The 20,496-nt window shown below is 37.5% G+C and overlaps 1 protein-coding gene across 2 annotated transcripts in view; it reads right to left on the minus strand.

The window, feature by feature from the left end:
- KDM5A (lysine demethylase 5A) overlaps positions 1 to 20,496 on the minus strand; it is a 92,885-nt gene that overhangs the window by 32,874 nt on the left and 39,515 nt on the right. For both annotated transcript variants that reach the window (XM_004438772.3, XM_087442921.1), the window contains exons 14-19: positions 18,715 to 18,909; positions 6,649 to 6,830; positions 6,157 to 6,281; positions 5,532 to 5,682; positions 3,579 to 3,693; positions 789 to 1,144 (exon numbers count right to left, since the gene is read on the minus strand). In XM_004438772.3, the coding sequence (XP_004438829.1) occupies positions 789 to 1,144; positions 3,579 to 3,693; positions 5,532 to 5,682; positions 6,157 to 6,281; positions 6,649 to 6,830; positions 18,715 to 18,909 (1,124 nt within the window). The remainder of the gene's footprint in view (positions 1 to 788; positions 1,145 to 3,578; positions 3,694 to 5,531; positions 5,683 to 6,156; positions 6,282 to 6,648; positions 6,831 to 18,714; positions 18,910 to 20,496) is intronic.

Genomic DNA, 20,496 nt, shown 5'->3' on the forward strand with positions numbered 1-20,496 from the left:
TGGAAAGGTTTTAAATCTGAGCTGTGTTAACTATGTGATCTCTCTAAGCATCCCAGTTTCTTCATCCTCACAACAGAAATTATACAAATATTAATCTTAGGTGAAGAAATACTTTCATAAAGAACATTAGAGTCAAATTAGTTGATCTACAGTCAAATATGATGAATACTTTACTTAAATCTCACTAATCCAATGGGGTACCAATGCTAATGCAACTGGCTTAACATTCTCATGCTTGATTCTTATCTGCCACTACTTTCCTGCATAAATCCTCCACTCCAGTAAAGCCCACTTAACTTTGTCACCTAAATGCATCCTACATTTTCCTTAAACTTAGCCTATGGCATTTCTCTTACCTCTCCCTTCCACTTCAATTTTACTCATTCTTCAAGGCTTTACCTAAGTTCTTATTTTTCTCTCAAGCTTCTCTTCTGACCATCCAAACTACCAATCATCTCTCCTCTTGATTCCTACAGATTTTTCTGTACCTCTCAGCTAATAACAATATACTGCAATGAGCTTTGTATTTCTTAGCTCCTAACCTTAATATCAGTAATGGAAGGCTCTAAACAAAATACTACATATCATTTACAGTACTCTACATATAGTGTGCACACAATATTTGAAACTGCCTGTATGCACACCCGTTTGATAACTTAGTGATTGATCAGGGAAGGCACAAGACATTTAATTAAACATTTAATGAAATAGACCCTTACATTCCTCCTTCAGTTCTATTCTCTGACTTAGTTATTAAAGAGGCAACAGTCACCAATATATGTGTTCACCTTGCCTGTAGGCAGACCTTAGCCTTTTCTTCCCATCGCTCAGAGACTGTAAGGAGCTCCTGTAGCTCAGCCATTGCTTTCTCCACAGCATGGTGGGGTGCCAACCCCACCCCAGAGTCTATCAATTTCTTCATGACGTCCAAAGTGACTTGCTGTGGATCTGATAGGGTCAATCTTACTTCATCCAACCATCGAGCCTGCTGCAGCTCTTGCTTCAATCGGGCTAATTCAGGTAGCTCCACATAGAGACTAGAGCCCATGTCTATCAACATCTGGAGTTTGGAAGAATCTGGGGTTTCGTCCATCATGGCTTCTTGAGCACGTTCATGAAACTCTTCCACATCATCCAGCAGATTCTGAAAAGGTCAAGAGAAAAAAAAATTCAAAAGATACAAAATGAGTATGGAATAGACATTTAGGCAAGCTATAAAATTCCAGACCATCTAATAATCTCACCATTATAGGACCAAATAAACATGATAGTTAAAGGTATAAATATGCTTCTCTGTAATTACTTACATATTCTTACTTTTAAAATATGATTAACTCATTCAAAAAATATTTAATGACTGCTGATTTAGCTGTAGGCACTGTTCCAGGCACACAGCATTAAACAAAACATACAAAAGTCCTAATCTTCAAGGAATATACATTTTAATATAAGTGGCCAGACACTGAATACATGAATAAAATGTTTCAGTTAGTTTTAAGTGCTATGAAAACTAAGTATGGCATGGGCTGGCCCCGTGGCTTAGTGGTTAAGTGCGCGTGCTCCGCTACTGGCGGCCCAGGTTCAGATCCAGGGCATGCACTGACATACCGCTTCTCCGGTCACACTGAGGCTGCGTCCCACATACAGCAACTAGAAGGATGTGCAACTATGACATACAACTACCTACTGGGGCTTTGGGGAAAAAAAGGAGGAGGATTGGCAATAGATGTTAGCTCAGAGCCGGTCTTCCTCAGCAAAAAGAGGAGGATTAGCATGGATGTTAGCTCAGGGCTGATCTTCCTCACAAAAAAAAAAAAAAATTAAGTAGGGCAACACAACAGAGAATACCAGAGGGGGTGGGGGGTATATTACTTTGCAATGGTGGTCACAGAAGACAGACAAACCAAAACTAAAATGAGGAGGTGGAGGAAGAACAGTTCAGAAAGGGCAAATAATAACTGCAAAAGCTTTTAAAGAGGAATAAGCTTGGAGTCTTGCTCCAAAGTGGATGATGGGAAGCAAAGTGGACGAGGGAAAAATGTAGTTAAAGAATAAGCAGAGGTCAGATTACATAGTGCCTGTAGATTATAACGAGTCTGGATTTCATTCTAATGGCTTTGGGGAACCACTGGAAAATTTTAACCACAGGGAAGTGATATGATTTGATCTATATTTTACATGATCACTCTGGCTACTGAATGAAAAATAAACTGTCAGGGACAAGAGCAGAAGAAAGGAGAACAGTTAAGAGGTTGTTGCAGTAATCTGATGGACAGGTTCTCATGGTTTCGAGTACAGTTTAAGCAATGGAGATGATGACAAATGGTTCACTTTGGGATACATTTTGGAGATAATAGCAGCACTTGTTTAGAGATTGGATGTGGGGTATAAAAGAAATAAACGAATCAAGGACTTCACTTCATTAAAAGGCTTTTAAGATGCCTTTTAGTCTGCCAAAGGGAAAAGTAGAGTAAGCAACTTGGTATACAAGTCTGAAGAAAAGAAGAAAGGCAGTCAGAGCAGGAGATTTGGAAATCAACAGGATATAGGTGATATTTAACATCACTGGACAAATAAGGTATCAGGACTTGTAGCAAAGAGAGGGCTGAGACGCCTAATATACTCCAACACTCAGAAGTCAAATCAAGAAGAAAACAAACAGCAAAGAAGACTAAAGAATTGTGAATGAGCTAAGAAAACCGAAGGATGTACTGTCACAGAGGTTTAGAGAAGAAAGTCATTAAACCATCAAGGCCTTGGTAATTTCAGAGCTCTGCATTTTTAAAAGCTCAAGAACTAATAACTCACTGATACATTTAGATTCTTTTAACTAATTTTTTGTATTTCAATTACATCTATGTTAAGTGGGGGTTCTGACCTAAAATTAATATAGAAAAGAATAATTCTAAACTAGCCTTAGTTCCAGAATTTTTAAAGGGAAAATTAAAGGCTAAGAACAAAACCAAGAGACTCTTATTGCCTACTAAAAAACCTTAAATAGCAGCACTTGTGTGAGAAGAGAAACAGAACACAAAACTAGTCTAGAAACACTATTCTGTTTACCCAGAACAGTAGGCCCCACTATAGTCATGCGTCACTTAAGGACAGGGACATGGGCCGGCCCCGTGGCTTAGAGGTTAAGTGAGCACGCTCCGCTGCTGGGGGCCCAGGTTCGGATCCCGGGCGTGCACCGACGCACCGCTTCTCCGGCCATGCTGAGGCCGCGTCCCACATACAGCAACTAGAAGGATGTGCAACTGTGACATACAACTATCTACTGGGGCTTTGGGGGAAAAATAAATAAATAAATAAATTATTAAAAAAAAAAAAAAAAGGACAGGGGCACACTGAGAAATGTGTCAGTTTTCTAACAAATGTTAGGCGATTTCATCACTGTGTAAGCAAGACAGAGTGCACTTACACTAACCTAGATGGTGCAGCCTACTGCACACCTAGGCTCTACGGTACTAATCTTATGAGACTACTGTCGTACATGTGGTCTGTTGCTGACTAAATGTTATTACACGGTGCATGACTGTACAAAGGGTATTACTCAAGAAAAGAACGTAATACTCCACCTTTACTTGTCGGGCTTGGCTGATGACACAGGGAAGACTAAAAAGTTGTTGGACAAAGGCCTTCAATTCTTCCACTGTCAGTTTGGTCCGAGTCCTCCCACTATCTGGGCTCTGCCTGATGTGAAATAATATTGAGACATAAGTAAGAAAAATTCAGTCATCTGATATCAAAGGGGCTTCTAGTCTCTTCAGAATTCCAACCCAAGCAATCTCAGAATACTACTGTTTGAGGGACTCCACTGCAATGGTGATCACTTCCAAATTAGGTTTTTACCTCTTTAGCTAATGACTCAAAGATTCAACTCTCCAAGTTACAGCTCCTCCAATCTTACAAGTATTAAATATTTCAAACATTCAATAAATTCCTCACAGTAAAATACTAAGTTTATTGATAAAACTAAATCCTCTATCTCAAGAAGCTTAAGATATGGAACAAGGGCCTTCAACTTGGCTTAAGAGACAATAAACCCTCTGAAACTGGTTCAAAATTTTGTATGTGCATTTTTCTAAGAAAAGGGTCCCTAAGCTTTCACCACATTCTCCGAAGGGGTCAGTGACCCAAGGACAGGTGAAGGTTCACTTATCAATGTCTCTAAGAAAGGTTCTCTAATAGTAGACAAAAAATTTACCAAGTAATTTAAAACTCAATGTGAACTGCTATAGAAAAAGCCATTCAGATATAAGGAATGTGCTGGAATGAGCGGTGGCGCAAGCGGTTAAGTGCATGCACTCTGCTGCGGCGGCCTGGGTTCGCTGATTCGGATCCTGGGTGCGCACCGACGCACTGCTTGGCAAGCCATGCTGCAGCGGCATCCCATATAAAGTGGAAGAAGATGCACATGGACGTTAGCCCACGGCCAGTCTTCCTCAGCAAAAAGAGGAAGATTGGCAGATGTTAGCTCAGGGCTGATGTTCCTCACAAAAAAAAAAAAAAAAATGAAACAATATCATAGAAAATTTAACACATTTGAGTTACTTTATATCAAGGGCGCATACTTCTATGCTCTTTAATAACAGCCTCTTCTTCATTCATCAAGGTTACTCTTTGCTGCCACCTGCCTTCAGCCTGTAGTATCATTTATTTATTTACAAATATTTATTGCACGCCTATTATGTGCCAGGCATTGTTCTAAGCACAAGAAATATAGCAATGAAAAAAAGGATAAAAATCCCCGGCATTCTCATCTAGCATACATTCTAGTGGGGTTGGGAAAGGAAGGAGATAGACAATAAATAAAATAAGTAAATTAGTATATCCAAATGTGACAGGGCTAGGAGAAAAACAAAGCAAGAAAGAATAATAAGAAAGTTGCAATTTTGGGGGCTGGCCCCGTAGCCTAGTGGATAAGTTTGGTGTGCTTTGCTTTGGTGGCCGCTTTGGTTCACAGGTTCTGATCCGAGGTGTGGACCTATACCACTTGTCAGCCATGCTGTGGTGGCGATCCATATACAAAATAGAGGAAAACTGGCACAAATGTTAGCTCAGGGTGAATTTTCCTCAACCAAAAAGAAGGTTGGCAACAGATGTTGGCTCAGGGTGAATCTTCCTGAGCGGAAAAAAAAAAAAGGAGGTTGCAATTTTATAAAGAGTTGTCAAAGATGGCCTCTTTAAGAATGTGACATCTGAAAAAAACTTGAAAGAAGTGAGGGAACAAGCCTCCTGGATATCAGGGAAAGAGAACTCCCCAGCAGAGCAAAGAGCAAGTGTAAAGGCCCTAAGCAGGAACGCACCTGCTGTGTACGAAGAACAGTGAGGGGAAGAGTGGAGCAGGAAGGAAGGAGGAGCAGTAGAAGATAAGGTTAGGGCATTACTGGAGGAAGGAGGGACAGGGCCATGAGAGGTCAAAGATAATGTAGGGCCTCACAGGCCAGTCAAAATTTTGGCTGAAAAAAACCAAACCAAACCAAACCAAACAGAAAACCACTGGAGCATTCAACTCTTCTCAGTCTTACCTCTGTTTCTGCTTTTTGCTCAGAAGCAACTGAGCCACGGAAGCACATGTCTCAGCTTCTTTTACAGCATCCCTGAGTTTTCGAAAGAGGTCATTCTCTGGGTATTTCCTATCCTCAGCATCTTCCAGCATCACTCGTAGTTCAATCAAATCTGTAAAAATAAACAAAAAGCCATTCTACTATGACCACTTACATAAAAAGCCATCTAAAAATATTCACCAGCCTCTCAAGTGATTCATCAACCTACTAGCAGAAAATTACCACAGCTGTGAAAATCATACCAACGCAATAAGAGCTTATGACTAGGTACTCATTCCTAACCCTCATAGGTAAGGCAATTTCTCTTTCTCAATAAGCCTTTAATGTTAGTTCACTGGTAACAATGGCTCCACAAAATACATATCTACTGCAAATTAGCTATCTGTCCCATTTCGTATCAACTTTTTCAGTTAAAAGAAGATTCTCAACTAGAAAATTAAGTCTATAGTCAACCAACCCATTAGTCTCAAATCTCATATGAAGCCTAGAATTCTTCCTTAATAGAGGAAAAACATAAAAAAAAAAAAAAGGCCTCTTCAAAGTGACAACAATGTCAGTGTATGCATACAAAAGGAGGATATTTAACCTTTCTTGTGGTTGAAGTTGGCAGATAACGCTTCGGTAACACGACTGACCCAAGTGTCATAGGACTGTGCCCTGACTTTCACACCATATAGCAGAGAAGGGAGGTCCTCTAATGGGTACCGATATCTAAAAAAACACAAATAAAAACTTCTAAAAACCAACAATTGAAAATAAATGAAATTTTCAGTACAATCAGCTTAAGGCAAGTACAACGGCCAGGGAAATGGGGTCTTGGTACACATAAAGAGAAAATCAAAGAAGCCCACAAAGTTTTAATGCAGGGAGAGACAAGGAACATGTGAACTCAACTGATAAACTGATTTTAGTTGCCAAGTTTAGGGCCAACTTTAAAAGACTGGTCCTCGAGCAGGGATGCAGAGAGATGACAAGGAGAACTTACCAGTCTAGACAAAGGGAAGGGAATGACAAAGAAGAACATTAACACTTGGTTTAAAAGAAGGTAATAAAAGTTTTACAAGAAACTTCTGGATACCTAAGACATTTCTTCTGCATGGGGCAAGCGCACAGATCAGTTGGATGGTAGAGACACACAAGCCGCTCCGGATTACAGGAGCACGTGAGAGCAGAGAGAAAACATGTGGTTCTGCATGCTGAACACTGTCGCTCATCATCAGGAACAAGTTCAAACACTTCTTCTTCTGACATTAGGACACCCTGAAATACAATTCATGTCACTAGATCAAGTCTTTCCCATCTTTCAAGCATCCAAGAACTTAAGTTATTAAATTTTTTTCTACAGGTAAATCTCTGACTTAAGATACAAACATGGGCGGTACAATGGCACATCATCAAAACACTTCCTAAAAATAATCATTACTCATTTTTAAAATATGGGCAAGACTAAACCTTGGTGTCTAAGAACGCATATTTGACTGATAAATCTATTTTAAAAATGCAAGTAAATGATTACAAAAAGGGTCAAAACAGTCATTTTTTTGAGGGAAAGAAGAGAAGCTTTCATTGGGAGGTACTCGGGATGGCTGACAAAGTTCTATTTCTTGACCAGAACTGTGATGACAACAAAGTTTACCATATAATAATTCATGAAGCCATATACTCATTTTATGTGGTTTTATTTTCTCTTTAAAACAAGAAAAACAGGGCCGGCCCTGTGGCTTGGTGGTTAAGTGCGCGCGCTGCGATGCTGGTGGCCCGGGTTCGGATCCCGGGTGCGCATCGAGGCACCACTTCTCCGTTCATCCTGAGGCCGAGTCCCACATACAGCAACTAGAAGGATGTGCAGCTACGACACACAACTATCCACTGGGGCTTTGGGGGGAAAAAATAAAATAAACAAAATCTTTGGGAAAAAAAAAAAAAAAACAAGAAAAACATTAATTAAAAAAAATTACTGTCTTCAGGGACAATACACACTCAAACCAGATATATTAGTAATCTTTGATCTGAAAATAACACTGATATGTACAAACATATGCAAGGATAAAGAAGCATAAAATTACTTAAACTATGCAAATCAAAATATAATCTACTTCAGCAAGGCATCAAAAAGAAAGTTAATCAATTTCAGTATGCCAGTCTAAGAAAATAATAGCATTTGAAGTGCATTATAAAAAGACTTCCATTTAATACAAAAGGGCTCCCTTTACAGTTTCTACTTACTTGAGCAGGGCACTTATAAACCTAATTCCACTATAAGAGCAAACTTTTTTCACTGGCAGACACAGTCCTGTTCTTTCAACATATATTTTGGTTTTGATATTGGTTTAATCTAGACATCTCCTGACTATACTCTCATATCTTTCCATTGTCTCATATTAGCATTTAATATTTTCTTTAAAAATGGTTTTTATGCAAAAATGATTCCAAAATGCATTGCAAGTGTTTCTTAGTTTACAAGAATTTACACAGCTTCGGGGGATGCTAATGCATCAACTAACAAAGTCCTGGCTGCTTCAAGAAACTTTATATCATTTCCCAAAGTGTACTCCAAGGATCACTAATCCTAGAAGATATTCTGCAAAAAAATAAAGAAATAAATTCTTTTTGAGGAAATGCTATGTATTATATCCCTCCCAACTTAGAGATTATTAATGAACACCAGCATATTAAAAGATCAGAGAAGTTTTACAGTAAAGAATCCCATTTATTTTTTCTTAACTCACCATTTCCAAAACTTTTCTATCACAGAACAATTTTTCCTTGTAATGCCTTCTAACATATTATATAGCTTATATTCCTGAGAATACACTTTTGAAAATCATAAATTATCAGGAGGGAACAGAGAGAAGAAAAAAGTCAGAGATACAAATTAAAAAGCTATTTGAAAGTAATTCAGGTGAGAAAGTAAGAAATGGAACAGAACGGTAGCAGTAAAGAGAAAAGGGGGGGAAGGGACAGTGATTACAGATATTGCCAAAATAAACAAAACACCCAAAACTTAAAACCAGATAACAGATAACTATGAAGGAGACAGATGAGTCAAGGATCACATTAAGTTTTTACATAATGATCCTGGTACCTACTGAGATGGGCAACTAGGAAAGGAAAATGGTTTGTGAAAGGGTAGAGGGAGAGGAGATGATACTCTCTTTTAGTTTTGGTTTTTTTTTTGATGTTCCATTTTAGATGCTAAAACTGAGATGACAAAAATCTAAACAGAAATGTAGGGGCCGACCCGCTGGCACAAGTGGTTAAGTGCGCGCGCTCGGCTTTAGCGGCCCAGGGTTTGCAGGTTCAGGTCCCAGGCACGCACCGATGCACTGCTTGTCACGCCATGCTATGCCAGCATCCCATATAAAGTAGAGGAACATGGGCACAGATGTCAGCTCAGGGCCAATATTCCTCGACAAAAAAGAGGAGGATCAGCATCGGATGTTAGCTCAGGCCTGATCTTCCTCACAAAAAAAAAAAAAAGAAAGAAAGAAATGTAGAGTAACCACATGGAGACGTGGATTACAAATGGGTGACCGAACATATCACCTCTTTCAAAGTGACAATAATTCTTGTATTTGCATATAATAGGAGAAAACATCAAGAGGTGAGAAATGAAACTAGAAGACAATAGCTGAAAGAGAGTTAAAACCCTAAAAGAAATCCTTGAAAGGTAGCACAAAAGGAAAACAACAAAAGGTCAAAGGCTGAACCCTGCAACACTGGCAGTTGAAAAAGATGAGGAAAATGCTAACTAGAAGTGACTGGCAAGTGTCATCAGAAGCTGAAGAAATAGTAGAGCAAGTGTTAAGAACAGATACCAAAGAAGCAATATATAGCGCAATAGAGAAGTCGTGGAGATAAAAAAAGACAAAGAACAGCTGGACTTGGCAATAAAGTTGTCACTAGCACACTTTGAGAGTTTCAGAATGACAGTGACGATGAAGGGATAAAGAGGAAATGAAGGCACTGACCACAGAAAAACCACTCGAGAAGTTTTTTAGGAAGAGATAAAATGAAAACTTAGCTCACTTAGGAAACAGAAGTGCATAACGCAAAGAGCAGAGAAAAGTATCTGGAAACAAGGGCGCAGGAAGAAGGTAAGTTTAAAGGAAGAGTCCACAGAGAAATCTGATCGAAGTATCACAAACAAGATCATCAGGAGATGTGATATTCAAATTATTGTAGAATAAGGAAAAATTATGCCCCATTAATATGGAGGTTAAATCTGAAATATGAGACTATACCACAAAAACTTACTTCATGAATCTCTACCAACGTACTTAAATTTCAAACTTCAAAAGACAGACTCCAGGCAATGGGAAAAGGAATTCCATTTTAAATAAATATATATAAATGAATAATCTAAGTTTCCACTTTGGGAAACTAGAAAAAGAAGAGCAAATTAAATCCAAAGTAAGCAGAAGAAAAGAAATAATAGAATTAGAGCAGAAATCAATGAAACTGAAAAAAGGAAATCAATAGAGAAAAATCAATGAAATCAAAAGCTGGTTCTTTGGGGGCCGGCCCTGTGGCTTGGTGGTTAAGTGCGCGCGCTGCAATGCTGGTGGCCCGGGTTCGGATCCCGGGTGCACATCGAGGCACCACTTCTCCGTCCATCCTGAGGCCGAGTCCCACATACAGCAACTAGAAGGATGTGCAGCTATGACATACAACTATCTACTGAGGCTTTGGGGGGAAAAAATAAAATAAATAAAATTAAAAAAAAAAAAAAAAGCTGGTTCTTTGAAAAGGTCAATGAAATTCATAAGCCTCTAGCCAGCCTAACTAAGAAAAAAAGAAAGGACACAAATTACTATGATCAGAAATGAAAGAGGGGACATCATTACAGAGCCCATGGACAGTAAAAGGATAAGAAAGGAATACTATGAACAACTCCATGCCTACAAATTTCATAACCTAGATGAAATGAACAATTCCTGGAAATACACAAGCTGTCAAAACTCACACAAGAAGAAACAGACAATCTGAATAGGTCTATATCCATTAAAGAAATTGAATCAATAATTAATAACCTTCCAAAACACAGAGCATCAGGCCCAGATGGGTTCACTGATGAATTCTACCAAAGATTTATGAAAGAAATTATACTGATTCTCTACAATCTCTTTCAGAGGATAGACACAGAGACAATACTTCTTAACTCATTCTATGAGGCCAGCATTACCGTAATACCAAAAGCAGGCAGATTCATTACAAGAAAACTAGAGAGCAATATCTCACATGAACAGAGAGGCAAAAATCCTCAATAAAATGTTAGTAAACTGAATCCAATAATGTATAAAAAGAATTATACACCATGACCAAGTGGGATTTAAATCAGGTATGCCATGCTGGTTCAACATTCAAAAATCAATTAACGTAATCCATCACATCAATAGGCTAAAGAAGAAAGTCATGTGATCATATCAATAGATGAAGAAAAAGCATTTGACAAAATCCAACACCCATTCCTGATAAAAACTCTCAATAAAATAGGAACAGAGGAACTTTTTCAACTTGATAAGAATATCTACAAAAACCTAGGGTTAACATCATATTTAATGGTGAGAAACGTTCCCACTAAGATCAGGTACAAGGCAAGGAAGTCCCCTCCCACCACTCTTTTTCAACCTCATACTAGAAGTCCTAGCTAAAGCAATAAGAAAAGGAAATAAAATGTATACAGAGGGGGAAGAAAGAAACAAAACCATCTTTGTTCACAGATGACAAGATCATCTATGTAGAAAATCTGAAAGAATTGACAAAAACACTCCTAGAACTAATAAGCAATTATAGCAAGGTTATAGGATACAAGGTCAATGGTTAATATACAAAAATCTATCTCTTTCCTATATGCTAGTAATGAAGAAGTAGAATTTGAAATTAAAAAACATTACCATTTATATTAGCTCCCCCAAAAATGAAATACTTAGGTATCCAACAAAATATGTACAAGGAGGAAACCTACAAAACTCTGATGAACAAAATCAAAGAAGAACTAAAAATATGGAGAGATACACCACATTCCTGGATAGGAAGACTCAACATTGTCAAGATGTCAGTTCTTTCCAACTTAATCTACATATTCAATGCAATCCCAATCTAAATCCCAGCAAGTTATTTTATGGATATCAACAAATGGATTACAAAGTTTATATGGAGAGGCAAAAGACTCATAGTTGCCAACTCAATACTGAAGAACAAAGTAGGAGGACTGACACTACTTAAGGCTTACTGTAAAGCTACACTTGTAATCAAGACAGTGTGGTACTGATAAAAGAACAGACAAACTGATCAATGGAACACAAGAGAGAGCCTAGAAATAGACCCACATAAATATAGTCAAATGGTCTTTGACAAAGGAGCAAAGGCAATACAATGGAGCAAAGACAGTCTTTTCAGAAAACAAATGATGCCAGAATAACTGAGCATCCACATGCAAAAATATGAATCTAGACACAGACCTTACACCTTTCAAAAAAATCAACTCAAAATAGATCGCAGATCTAAAAGTAAAATGCAAAACTATAAAACTCTAGAAGATAACATAGGAGAAAACCTAAATGACCTTGCCAATGCCTTTCTAGATACAATACCAAGGGCACAATCCATAAAAGAAACAATTGATAAGCTGGACTTCATTATAATTAAAAACTTTTGCTCTGCAAAAATCAATATCAAGAGAATGGGGGGGGGGGCCGGCCCTGTGGCTTAGCGGTTAAGTGCACGCGCTCCGCTGCTGGCAGCCGGGGTTTGGATGCCGGGTGCGCACCGACACACCGCTTGCCCGGCCATGCTGAGGCAGAGTCCCACATACAGCAACTAGAAGGATGTGCAACTATGACATACAACTATCTACTGGGGCTTTGGGGAGAAAAAGGGAAAAAAAAAAAAAGAGAGACAATGGGAAAACAAGTCAGAGACTGGGAGAAAACATTTGCAAAAGACACATTTTACATAGGACTGTTATTCAAAATATACAAAGAATTCTTAAAACTCAACAATAGGAAAACAACCTAATTAAAAACTGGGCCAAAGACCTTAACAGATACCTCACCAAAGAAGATATTGATGGCGACTAAGCATATGAAAAGATGCTCCATATCATATGTCATCAAGAAAATGCAAATTAAAACACATCAATGAGATACCACTATACATCTATTAGAATGGCCAAAATCCAAAATACTGAGAACACCAAATGCTGATGAGAATGTGGAGCAACAGAAACTCATTCATTGCTGGTGAGAATGCAAAATGGTACAGCCACTTTGGAAGACAACTGGAGGTTCCTTACAAAACTAAACATACTCTGACCATACAATCCAGCAATCGTGCTCCTTGGTATTTACCCAAAGAAGCTGAAAAAATTATGTCCACAAAAAACCTGCACACAGATAATTTATAGCAGCTTTATTCATAATTAACAAAACAGAAGCAACCAAGATTTCCTTCAGTGGGTGAATAGTTAAAAACTGCCGTATATCCACAATGGAATGTTATTCAGTGCCAAAAAGAAATGAGCTATCAAGCCATGAAAAGACATGGAGGAATCTTAAATACGTATCACCAAGTGAAAGACGGCAATCTGAAAAGGCTACATCCTGTATGATTTCAACTATATGACATTCTGGAAAAGGCAAAACTACAGACAGTAAAAAGATCAGTGTTTGCCAGGGGTTTTTTGGGGAGGTGGGGGTGGGAAGATGAAGAGGTGGAACACAGAAGAATTTCAGGGAAGTGAAATGATACCATAATGATAGATATGTTATTAATATTCATCCACATCCAGAGAATGTACAACGCCAAGAGTGAACCATAATATAAACTATGGACTTTGGGTGATTATGATGTGTCAACGTAGGTTCATCAACTGTAACAAATGTACCACTCTGGTACGGGATGTTGATAACAGAGGAGATTATGCATGTGTGGAGGCAGGAGATACATGGGAAATCTCTATACCTTCCCCCTCATTTTGCTGTGAACTCTAAACTACTCTTAAAAAATAAAGTTTTATAAAAAAATAATAAAATACAAAAGGTGAATAAATAAATAAACATATAATCAAAATAAGACTTGTAAGAATACAGGGATAAAGTAAGAATATCAACTATCAGGTCATACATTCATATAACTCAAAAAGTAAAATTAAAAAAAAAACAAGATCCACTTGTATCACATTCTTTATTGTTTCTATCACAGGTAATTCAAACAACTAGAAAAAGAAATCTGACCATTTAGTAAAAATTCTTATTTCTTGGATAAATTCTTAGACTCATACAACCTCCCAAAACTGAACCAAGAAGAAATGGAGAATCTGAATAGACCAATCACAAGCAAAGAGATTGAAATAGTAATCAAAAACCTCCCAAAAAATAAAAGTCCAGGACCAGATGGCTTCTCCAGTGATTTTACCAAACATTCAAAGAAGATTTAATACCCATCCTTCTCAAACTATTCCAAAAAATAGAGCAAGATGGAACATTTCCTAAATCGTTCAAAGAGGCCAACATCACCCTGATACCAAAGCCAGACAAAGACAATACAAAGAAGGAAAATTACAGGACAACATTGCTGATAAACACAGATGCAAAAATCCTCAACAAAATATTGGCAAACAGAATACAGCAATACATTAAAAAGATCATACACCATGATCAAATAGTATTTATACCAGGGACGCAGGGATGGTTCAACATCCGCTAATCAATCAACATGATACACCACATCAACAAAACAAAGAATAAAAACCACATGGTCATCTCAACAGACGCAGAGAAGGCATGTGACAAGATACAACATCCATTTATGATAAAAACTCTCCACAAAATGGGTATAGAAGGAAAGTACCTCAACATAATAAAGGCCATAAATGACAAACCCACAGCCAACATCACACTCAATGGGGAAAACTGAAAGCCATTCCTCTGAGAACAGGAACGAGGCAGGGCTGCCCACTCTCACCACTCCTATTCAACATAGTACTGGAGGTTTTGGCCAGAGCAATTAGGCAAGAAAAAGGAATAAAAAGAATCCAAATGGGCAACGAAGAAGTGAAACTCTCACTATTTGCAGATGACGTGATTTTATATATAGAAAACCCTAAAGAATCCACTGGAAAACTTTTAGAAATAATCAACAACTACAGCAAAGTCGCAGGATACTTGAAATCAATCTACAAAAATCAGCTGCATTTCTGTATGCTAATAACGAACTAACAGGGGCCGGCCCCGTGGCTTAGCAGTTAAGTGTGCACACTCCGCTGCTGGCGGCCCGGGTTCAGATCCCGGGCGCGCACCGACACACTGCTTCTCCGGCCATGCTGAGGCCGCATCCCACATACAGCAACTAGAAGGATGTGCAGCTATGACATACAACTATCTACTGGGGCTTTGGGGGGAAAATAAATAAAATCTTTAAAAAAAAAAAAATAGGGCTGGCCCCGTGGCTTAGCAGTTAAGTGCGCGCGCTCCGCTGCTGGCGGCCTGGGTTCGGATCCCGGGCAAGCACCAACGCACCATTTCTCCGGCCATGCTGAGGCCACGTCCCACATACAGCAACTAGAATGGATGTGCAGCTACGACATACAACTATCTACTGGGGCTTTGGGGGAAAAATAAATAAATAAAAATCTTTAAAAAAAAAAAATAATAATAATAATAATGAACTAACAGAAAGAGAGCTCAAAAAGATAATACCATTTACAATTGCAACAACAAGAATAAAATATCTAGGAATAAATCTTACCAAGGAACGGAAAGACCTATACAATGAAAACTACAAGACATTATTGGAAAAAATCGATGATGACATAAAGAAATGGAAAGATATCCTATGCGCATGGATTGGAAGAATAAACATAGTTAAAATGTCTATATTACCTAAAGCAATCTACAGATTCAATTCAATCCGAATCAGAATCCCAATGACATTCTTCAAGGAAATAGAAAAAAGAATATTAAAATTCATATGGGACAAGAAAAGACCCCAAATAGCTAAAGCAATAGTAAGAAAAAAGAACAAAGCTGGAGGCATCACAATCCCTGACTTCAAAACATACCACAAAGCAATAGTAATCAAAACAGCATGGTACTGGTACAAAAACAGACACACAGATCAATGGAATAGAATTGAAAGCCCAGAAATAAAACCACACATATACTGACAGCTAATTTTCGACAAAGGAGCTAAGAACATAAAATGGAGAAAGGAAAGTCTCTTAAATAAATGGTTGGGAAAACTGGACAGCCACATGCAAAAGAATAAAAGTGGACCATCTGCTATAGCCATTTACAAAAATTAACTCAAAATGGATCAAAGACCTAAAGGTGAGACCTGAAACTATAAAACTCACAGAAGAAAATATAGGCAACACACTATTTGACATTGGTCATAAAGGAATCTTTTCGGATGACATGCCTACCCAGACTAGGGAAACTAAAGAAAAAATAAACAAGTGGGACTTTATCAGATTAAAGAGCTTCTACAAGACAAACAAAACCAGAATCAAGATGAACAGACAACCCACCAGTTGGGAGAGAATATTTGCAGAACACGTATCTGACAAGGGGTTGATCTCCATAATATATAAAGAACTCACACGACTGAACAACAAAAAAACAAACAATCCAATCAAAAAATGGGCCAAAGAAATGAACAGACACTTCTCCAAAGATATACAGATGGCCAATAGGCATATGAAAAGATGTTCAACATCACTAATCATCAGGGAAATGCAAATCAAAACAACACTAAGGGGCCGGCCCCGTGGCTTAGCGGTTAAGTGCGTGCGCTCCGATGCAGGCGGCCCGGGTTCGGATCCCGGGCGCGCACAGACGCACTGCTTCTCCGGCCATGCTGAGGCCGCGTCCCACATACAGCAACTAGAAGAATGTGCAACTATGACATACAACTATCGCCTGGGGCTTTAGGGGAAAAAATAAATAAAAATAAAACAAACAAAAAAAAACAACACTAAGATATCACCTCATGCCCGTTAGAATGGCTATAATTACCAAGACAAAAAACAACAAATGTTGGAGAGGATGTGGAGAAACAGGAACCCTCATACACAGCTGGTGGGAATGCAAACTGGTGCAGCCTCTATGGAAAACGGTATGCAGATTCCTCAAAGACTTAAAAATAGAGATGCCTTATGATCCAGCTATCCCACTACTGGGAATCTATCCAACGAACCTGACATCAACAATCCAAAGAGGCTTATGCACCCCTATGTTCACTGCAGCATTATTCACCACAGCCAAGAAGTGGAAGCAACCTAAGTGTCCCTCGATTGATGACTGGATCAAGAAGATGTGGTATAGATATACAATGGGATACTACTCAGCCATAAAAAAAGACAAAATCGTCCCACTTGCAACAACATGGATGGGCCTGGAGGGTATTATGTTAAATGAAGTAAGCCAGAAAGAGAAAGACAAACACTGTATGATCTCACTCATATGTGGAATATAAACCAACACACGGACAGAGAAAACTGTATTGTGGTTATCAGGGGCAATGGGGATGGGGGGTAGACACAAAGGATGAAGGGAGACATATATACGGTGATGGGCAAACAAAAATGTACAACCCAAAATTTCACAATGTTATAAACTATTAAAACATCAGTAAAAAAAAAGAAAAAAAAATTCTTATTTCTAAGTTAATTTAAATTCTTAAAAATAACCAGCTTTAAATGTTTTGTAATAATATTTAGGTGCTCAACATCATTAGTCATTAAAATTAAAACCACAATGAAATACCACTACAAACCTATTAGAATATCTATAGTTAAAAAGACTAACCATACCAAGTGCCAGTGAGAATGCAGGACAAGTGGAACTCTCATACATTGCTTGTGGAAATGTAAAATAGTACAACTGCTTTGGAATACAATTTCCCAGCTTTTTACAAAAAATTAAACATACACATACCATACGACCCAGCCACTCCACTCCTAGTATTTACCCAAGTATAATGGAAGCATATGTTGATATAAAAACTTGTACAGAAATGTTCAGAGCAGCTTAATTCATAACAGGCAAAAATTGGAAACAATTAAAATGTACATTCACAACTGAATGGATAATCAAACTGTGGTATATCCATACAATGGAATACTACTTGTCAATAAAAAGGAATAAACTATTAATACATGCAACAACATGGATGAATCTCAAACTAATTATACTAACTGAAAGAAACTAGACAAACAAATATTAATTGTATAATTCAATTTAGATAAACTCTTTAAAAAAAAAAAAAAAGGCAAACTAAACAAAGTAGATTAGTGATTTCCTGGAAGGGAGGAGATGGGATAGGACAAGAGGGAAGGATCACAAAGGGGCATAAAGAAACTTTTGAAGGTGACATGTTCATTATCTTGATTGTGACAAAGGTTTCATGGGTACATACATAGTCAAACATCAAATTATACACTATAAACAGGTGTAGTTTATTTTATGTAAATTACAAAGCTGTTTAAAAAATAGGAATAGACTATCTAAGTAGAGAAAGTAGGCTGTACAAGAGCAGGAGAAAGCACGGCACAAATCTAATGAGGCTAGCCACGTAGGCAGGGTTAGGGAGAATGGGCCAAGATGAAGCTGAAGACAGATTTTCTCATATATTTCCCATTTCAATATGATAAATGTTTAGTTTATTCTGAGCATTCAAAATCCCAACCCTTGGTTATTCAGTCCTTCCTAATCATTAAAATACTTTGAAAGGAAAAAAAAAAAAGGCAGATTAATTCACTCTGACAGTCTACAATCACCAGAAACATAACTTTTATTCAATTACAAAGCTCAAAGAAACAAGGAGGATTTGAACTTTCTTGTTTAAAGAAATAATATCATACGAAGGAGACTTTTTAAAATAAATATATACCTAAGGAATTCTACCTGATATGATTCCATTTTTAAAAATCTAGAGATGATGAGATCAAGCTTCCTAAAACTTTTTCAACGTGAAGAAACCAAAATGGCAGGTATAAAAATATGAAACTTCTCCAAACTAGTGATTTTTGTGTTCAACTTCTAAAAGGATCAAAGATGAAAATGGATTCTTTCTATAGGTTCAATTTTTTGTATATTCCACACACAGTATCAAATACAGGAAATGTGCTCAGCACACTCACCATTTGTACAACAGCCTCCCTTAACCTTGTCTCTTCCTCAGTCATGAGAGTCAATTCTTTGCACACCATGGCAGCCAGCCCCACATCTAAACATTCTGGATCTGCTGCCATCTTGAAAATGAGTTCCTCATGTGAAAAGACACAATGGCGCCTTAGCCGTCGGTAATGACTGACACATTGACGTCCAATGGGCAACTGAAAATAAGGCAAGATTCTCAAATTAAATTACTTACTTATAACATATTCCAAAACAGAACGACTATTTACCCTCCAGATCCTCTCTTTTATTATAAACAAGACAGAATAACAAACTCCATTTGAATGTAAGAGCTAACTGTAAATATTACACCTTGAGGGCCCAGCAGGAATTTCAAAGGCCTTCCCACAGAAAATTCCCAAAATTTGAAATGCTGAGCTTCTGGCCTAAGCTTCTGATTTTCTACTCATTATGTACATCAAGAAGTATGAGTTCCTTGATATCTAAATGAGGCAGACAACTCTTTTAGACCAGTCTAACATGAGGGTACCCTTATAGGAAAAAGAAAAAAAAAAGAATTCAGGCTATAAAAGGTTAAGAGGACATATTCAGTATTGAAGTTTCCACAGAACAAAAAGAATAGATGTTATTAGAAGTAAAAAAAAAAAAGAAAAGAAAAGAAAGGAGGGGAAGCACTACTTAAGCAATTCATATGGACTAACATAATTTTTTGTACAAAAACCAAAGCAAAAGATGATTTAGATTTTAGCATATAGAAATTCTTTTAAAAACAACCATTCTGGCCTAAAGAGAATTCAAAGGAGAATTACCAGATTATATACTTTATTTTCCCTAAGTGAAATAAACAAATCACTAAATGATGACTTTTCATAAATCAACAGGTAGACTCTTTAAGATAAATTCTCAAAATTTCTTTAACTATCAAGCTTTACACCAAATTATGATACTAGCTATACTGCTATACTACACACACACACACACACACACACACACACATACACACACACTCTCTCCAACTTCTTTCCTACACTCAACTGGGAAAATGTGGGTAGGTAAAAGGAGGTTTTGTTTGTATTTGAATACTGTAATATAAAAGACAAAAAATAATAAAATGGACCTTTAAGAACCTTTTAGAATTTACCTCCACTTTGAGAAAGGCAGAAGGGATTCATAGAAATCACAGTTTGAGAGCATGAGACTATCTCTGAATCAAGCAGTATTTCTATGTTCTTCCAAAGAAACAATCTTTCCCAAGAAAATACATGTATTAAACTTATGATTAGCAATTATCTTGCTTATTAACAATATACAACTCTTTTACTTCTTAATTTTTAAACATTTATTCCTTAAACATTTCTCATATAGCCTTAATACAAGGGCTAGAAGAAGAAAAACAAAAGTGTGGGATTTGCAGTTCTTAATTATTACAATATGTAAGGAAGCCAGCACATAAAATAAAACTGATTACCCATTGCAGCTTGTAAAAATTAGTACTATCACTTTATTTCAGATATAAAGCTACTATAACTTTTCATTTACATCACATCCTTCTTCTCATATCAAGGGCTTTCACATATATCATCTCATTTGTTTGAGATTATTAAGTGAATCTTAGCATACATCTTTACATACTAGGTAAAAAACTTGGACCCAGTGAAATCAAAAGAGCTGTCCAAGGTCAAACATCAGTAACAGTGAGCACATTAAAGGCAGAAACTATCTCTAACTTATCTCTGAACCATCTCCATTTCCCACCCTACACTTAGCCAAGGAGCAAGTAAATC

Source organism: Ceratotherium simum, chromosome 17 (assembly GCF_057802395.1).
Source record: "Ceratotherium simum simum isolate JZ-2026a chromosome 17, ASM5780239v1, whole genome shotgun sequence".
NCBI classification, from domain to species: domain Eukaryota; kingdom Metazoa; phylum Chordata; class Mammalia; order Perissodactyla; family Rhinocerotidae; genus Ceratotherium; species Ceratotherium simum.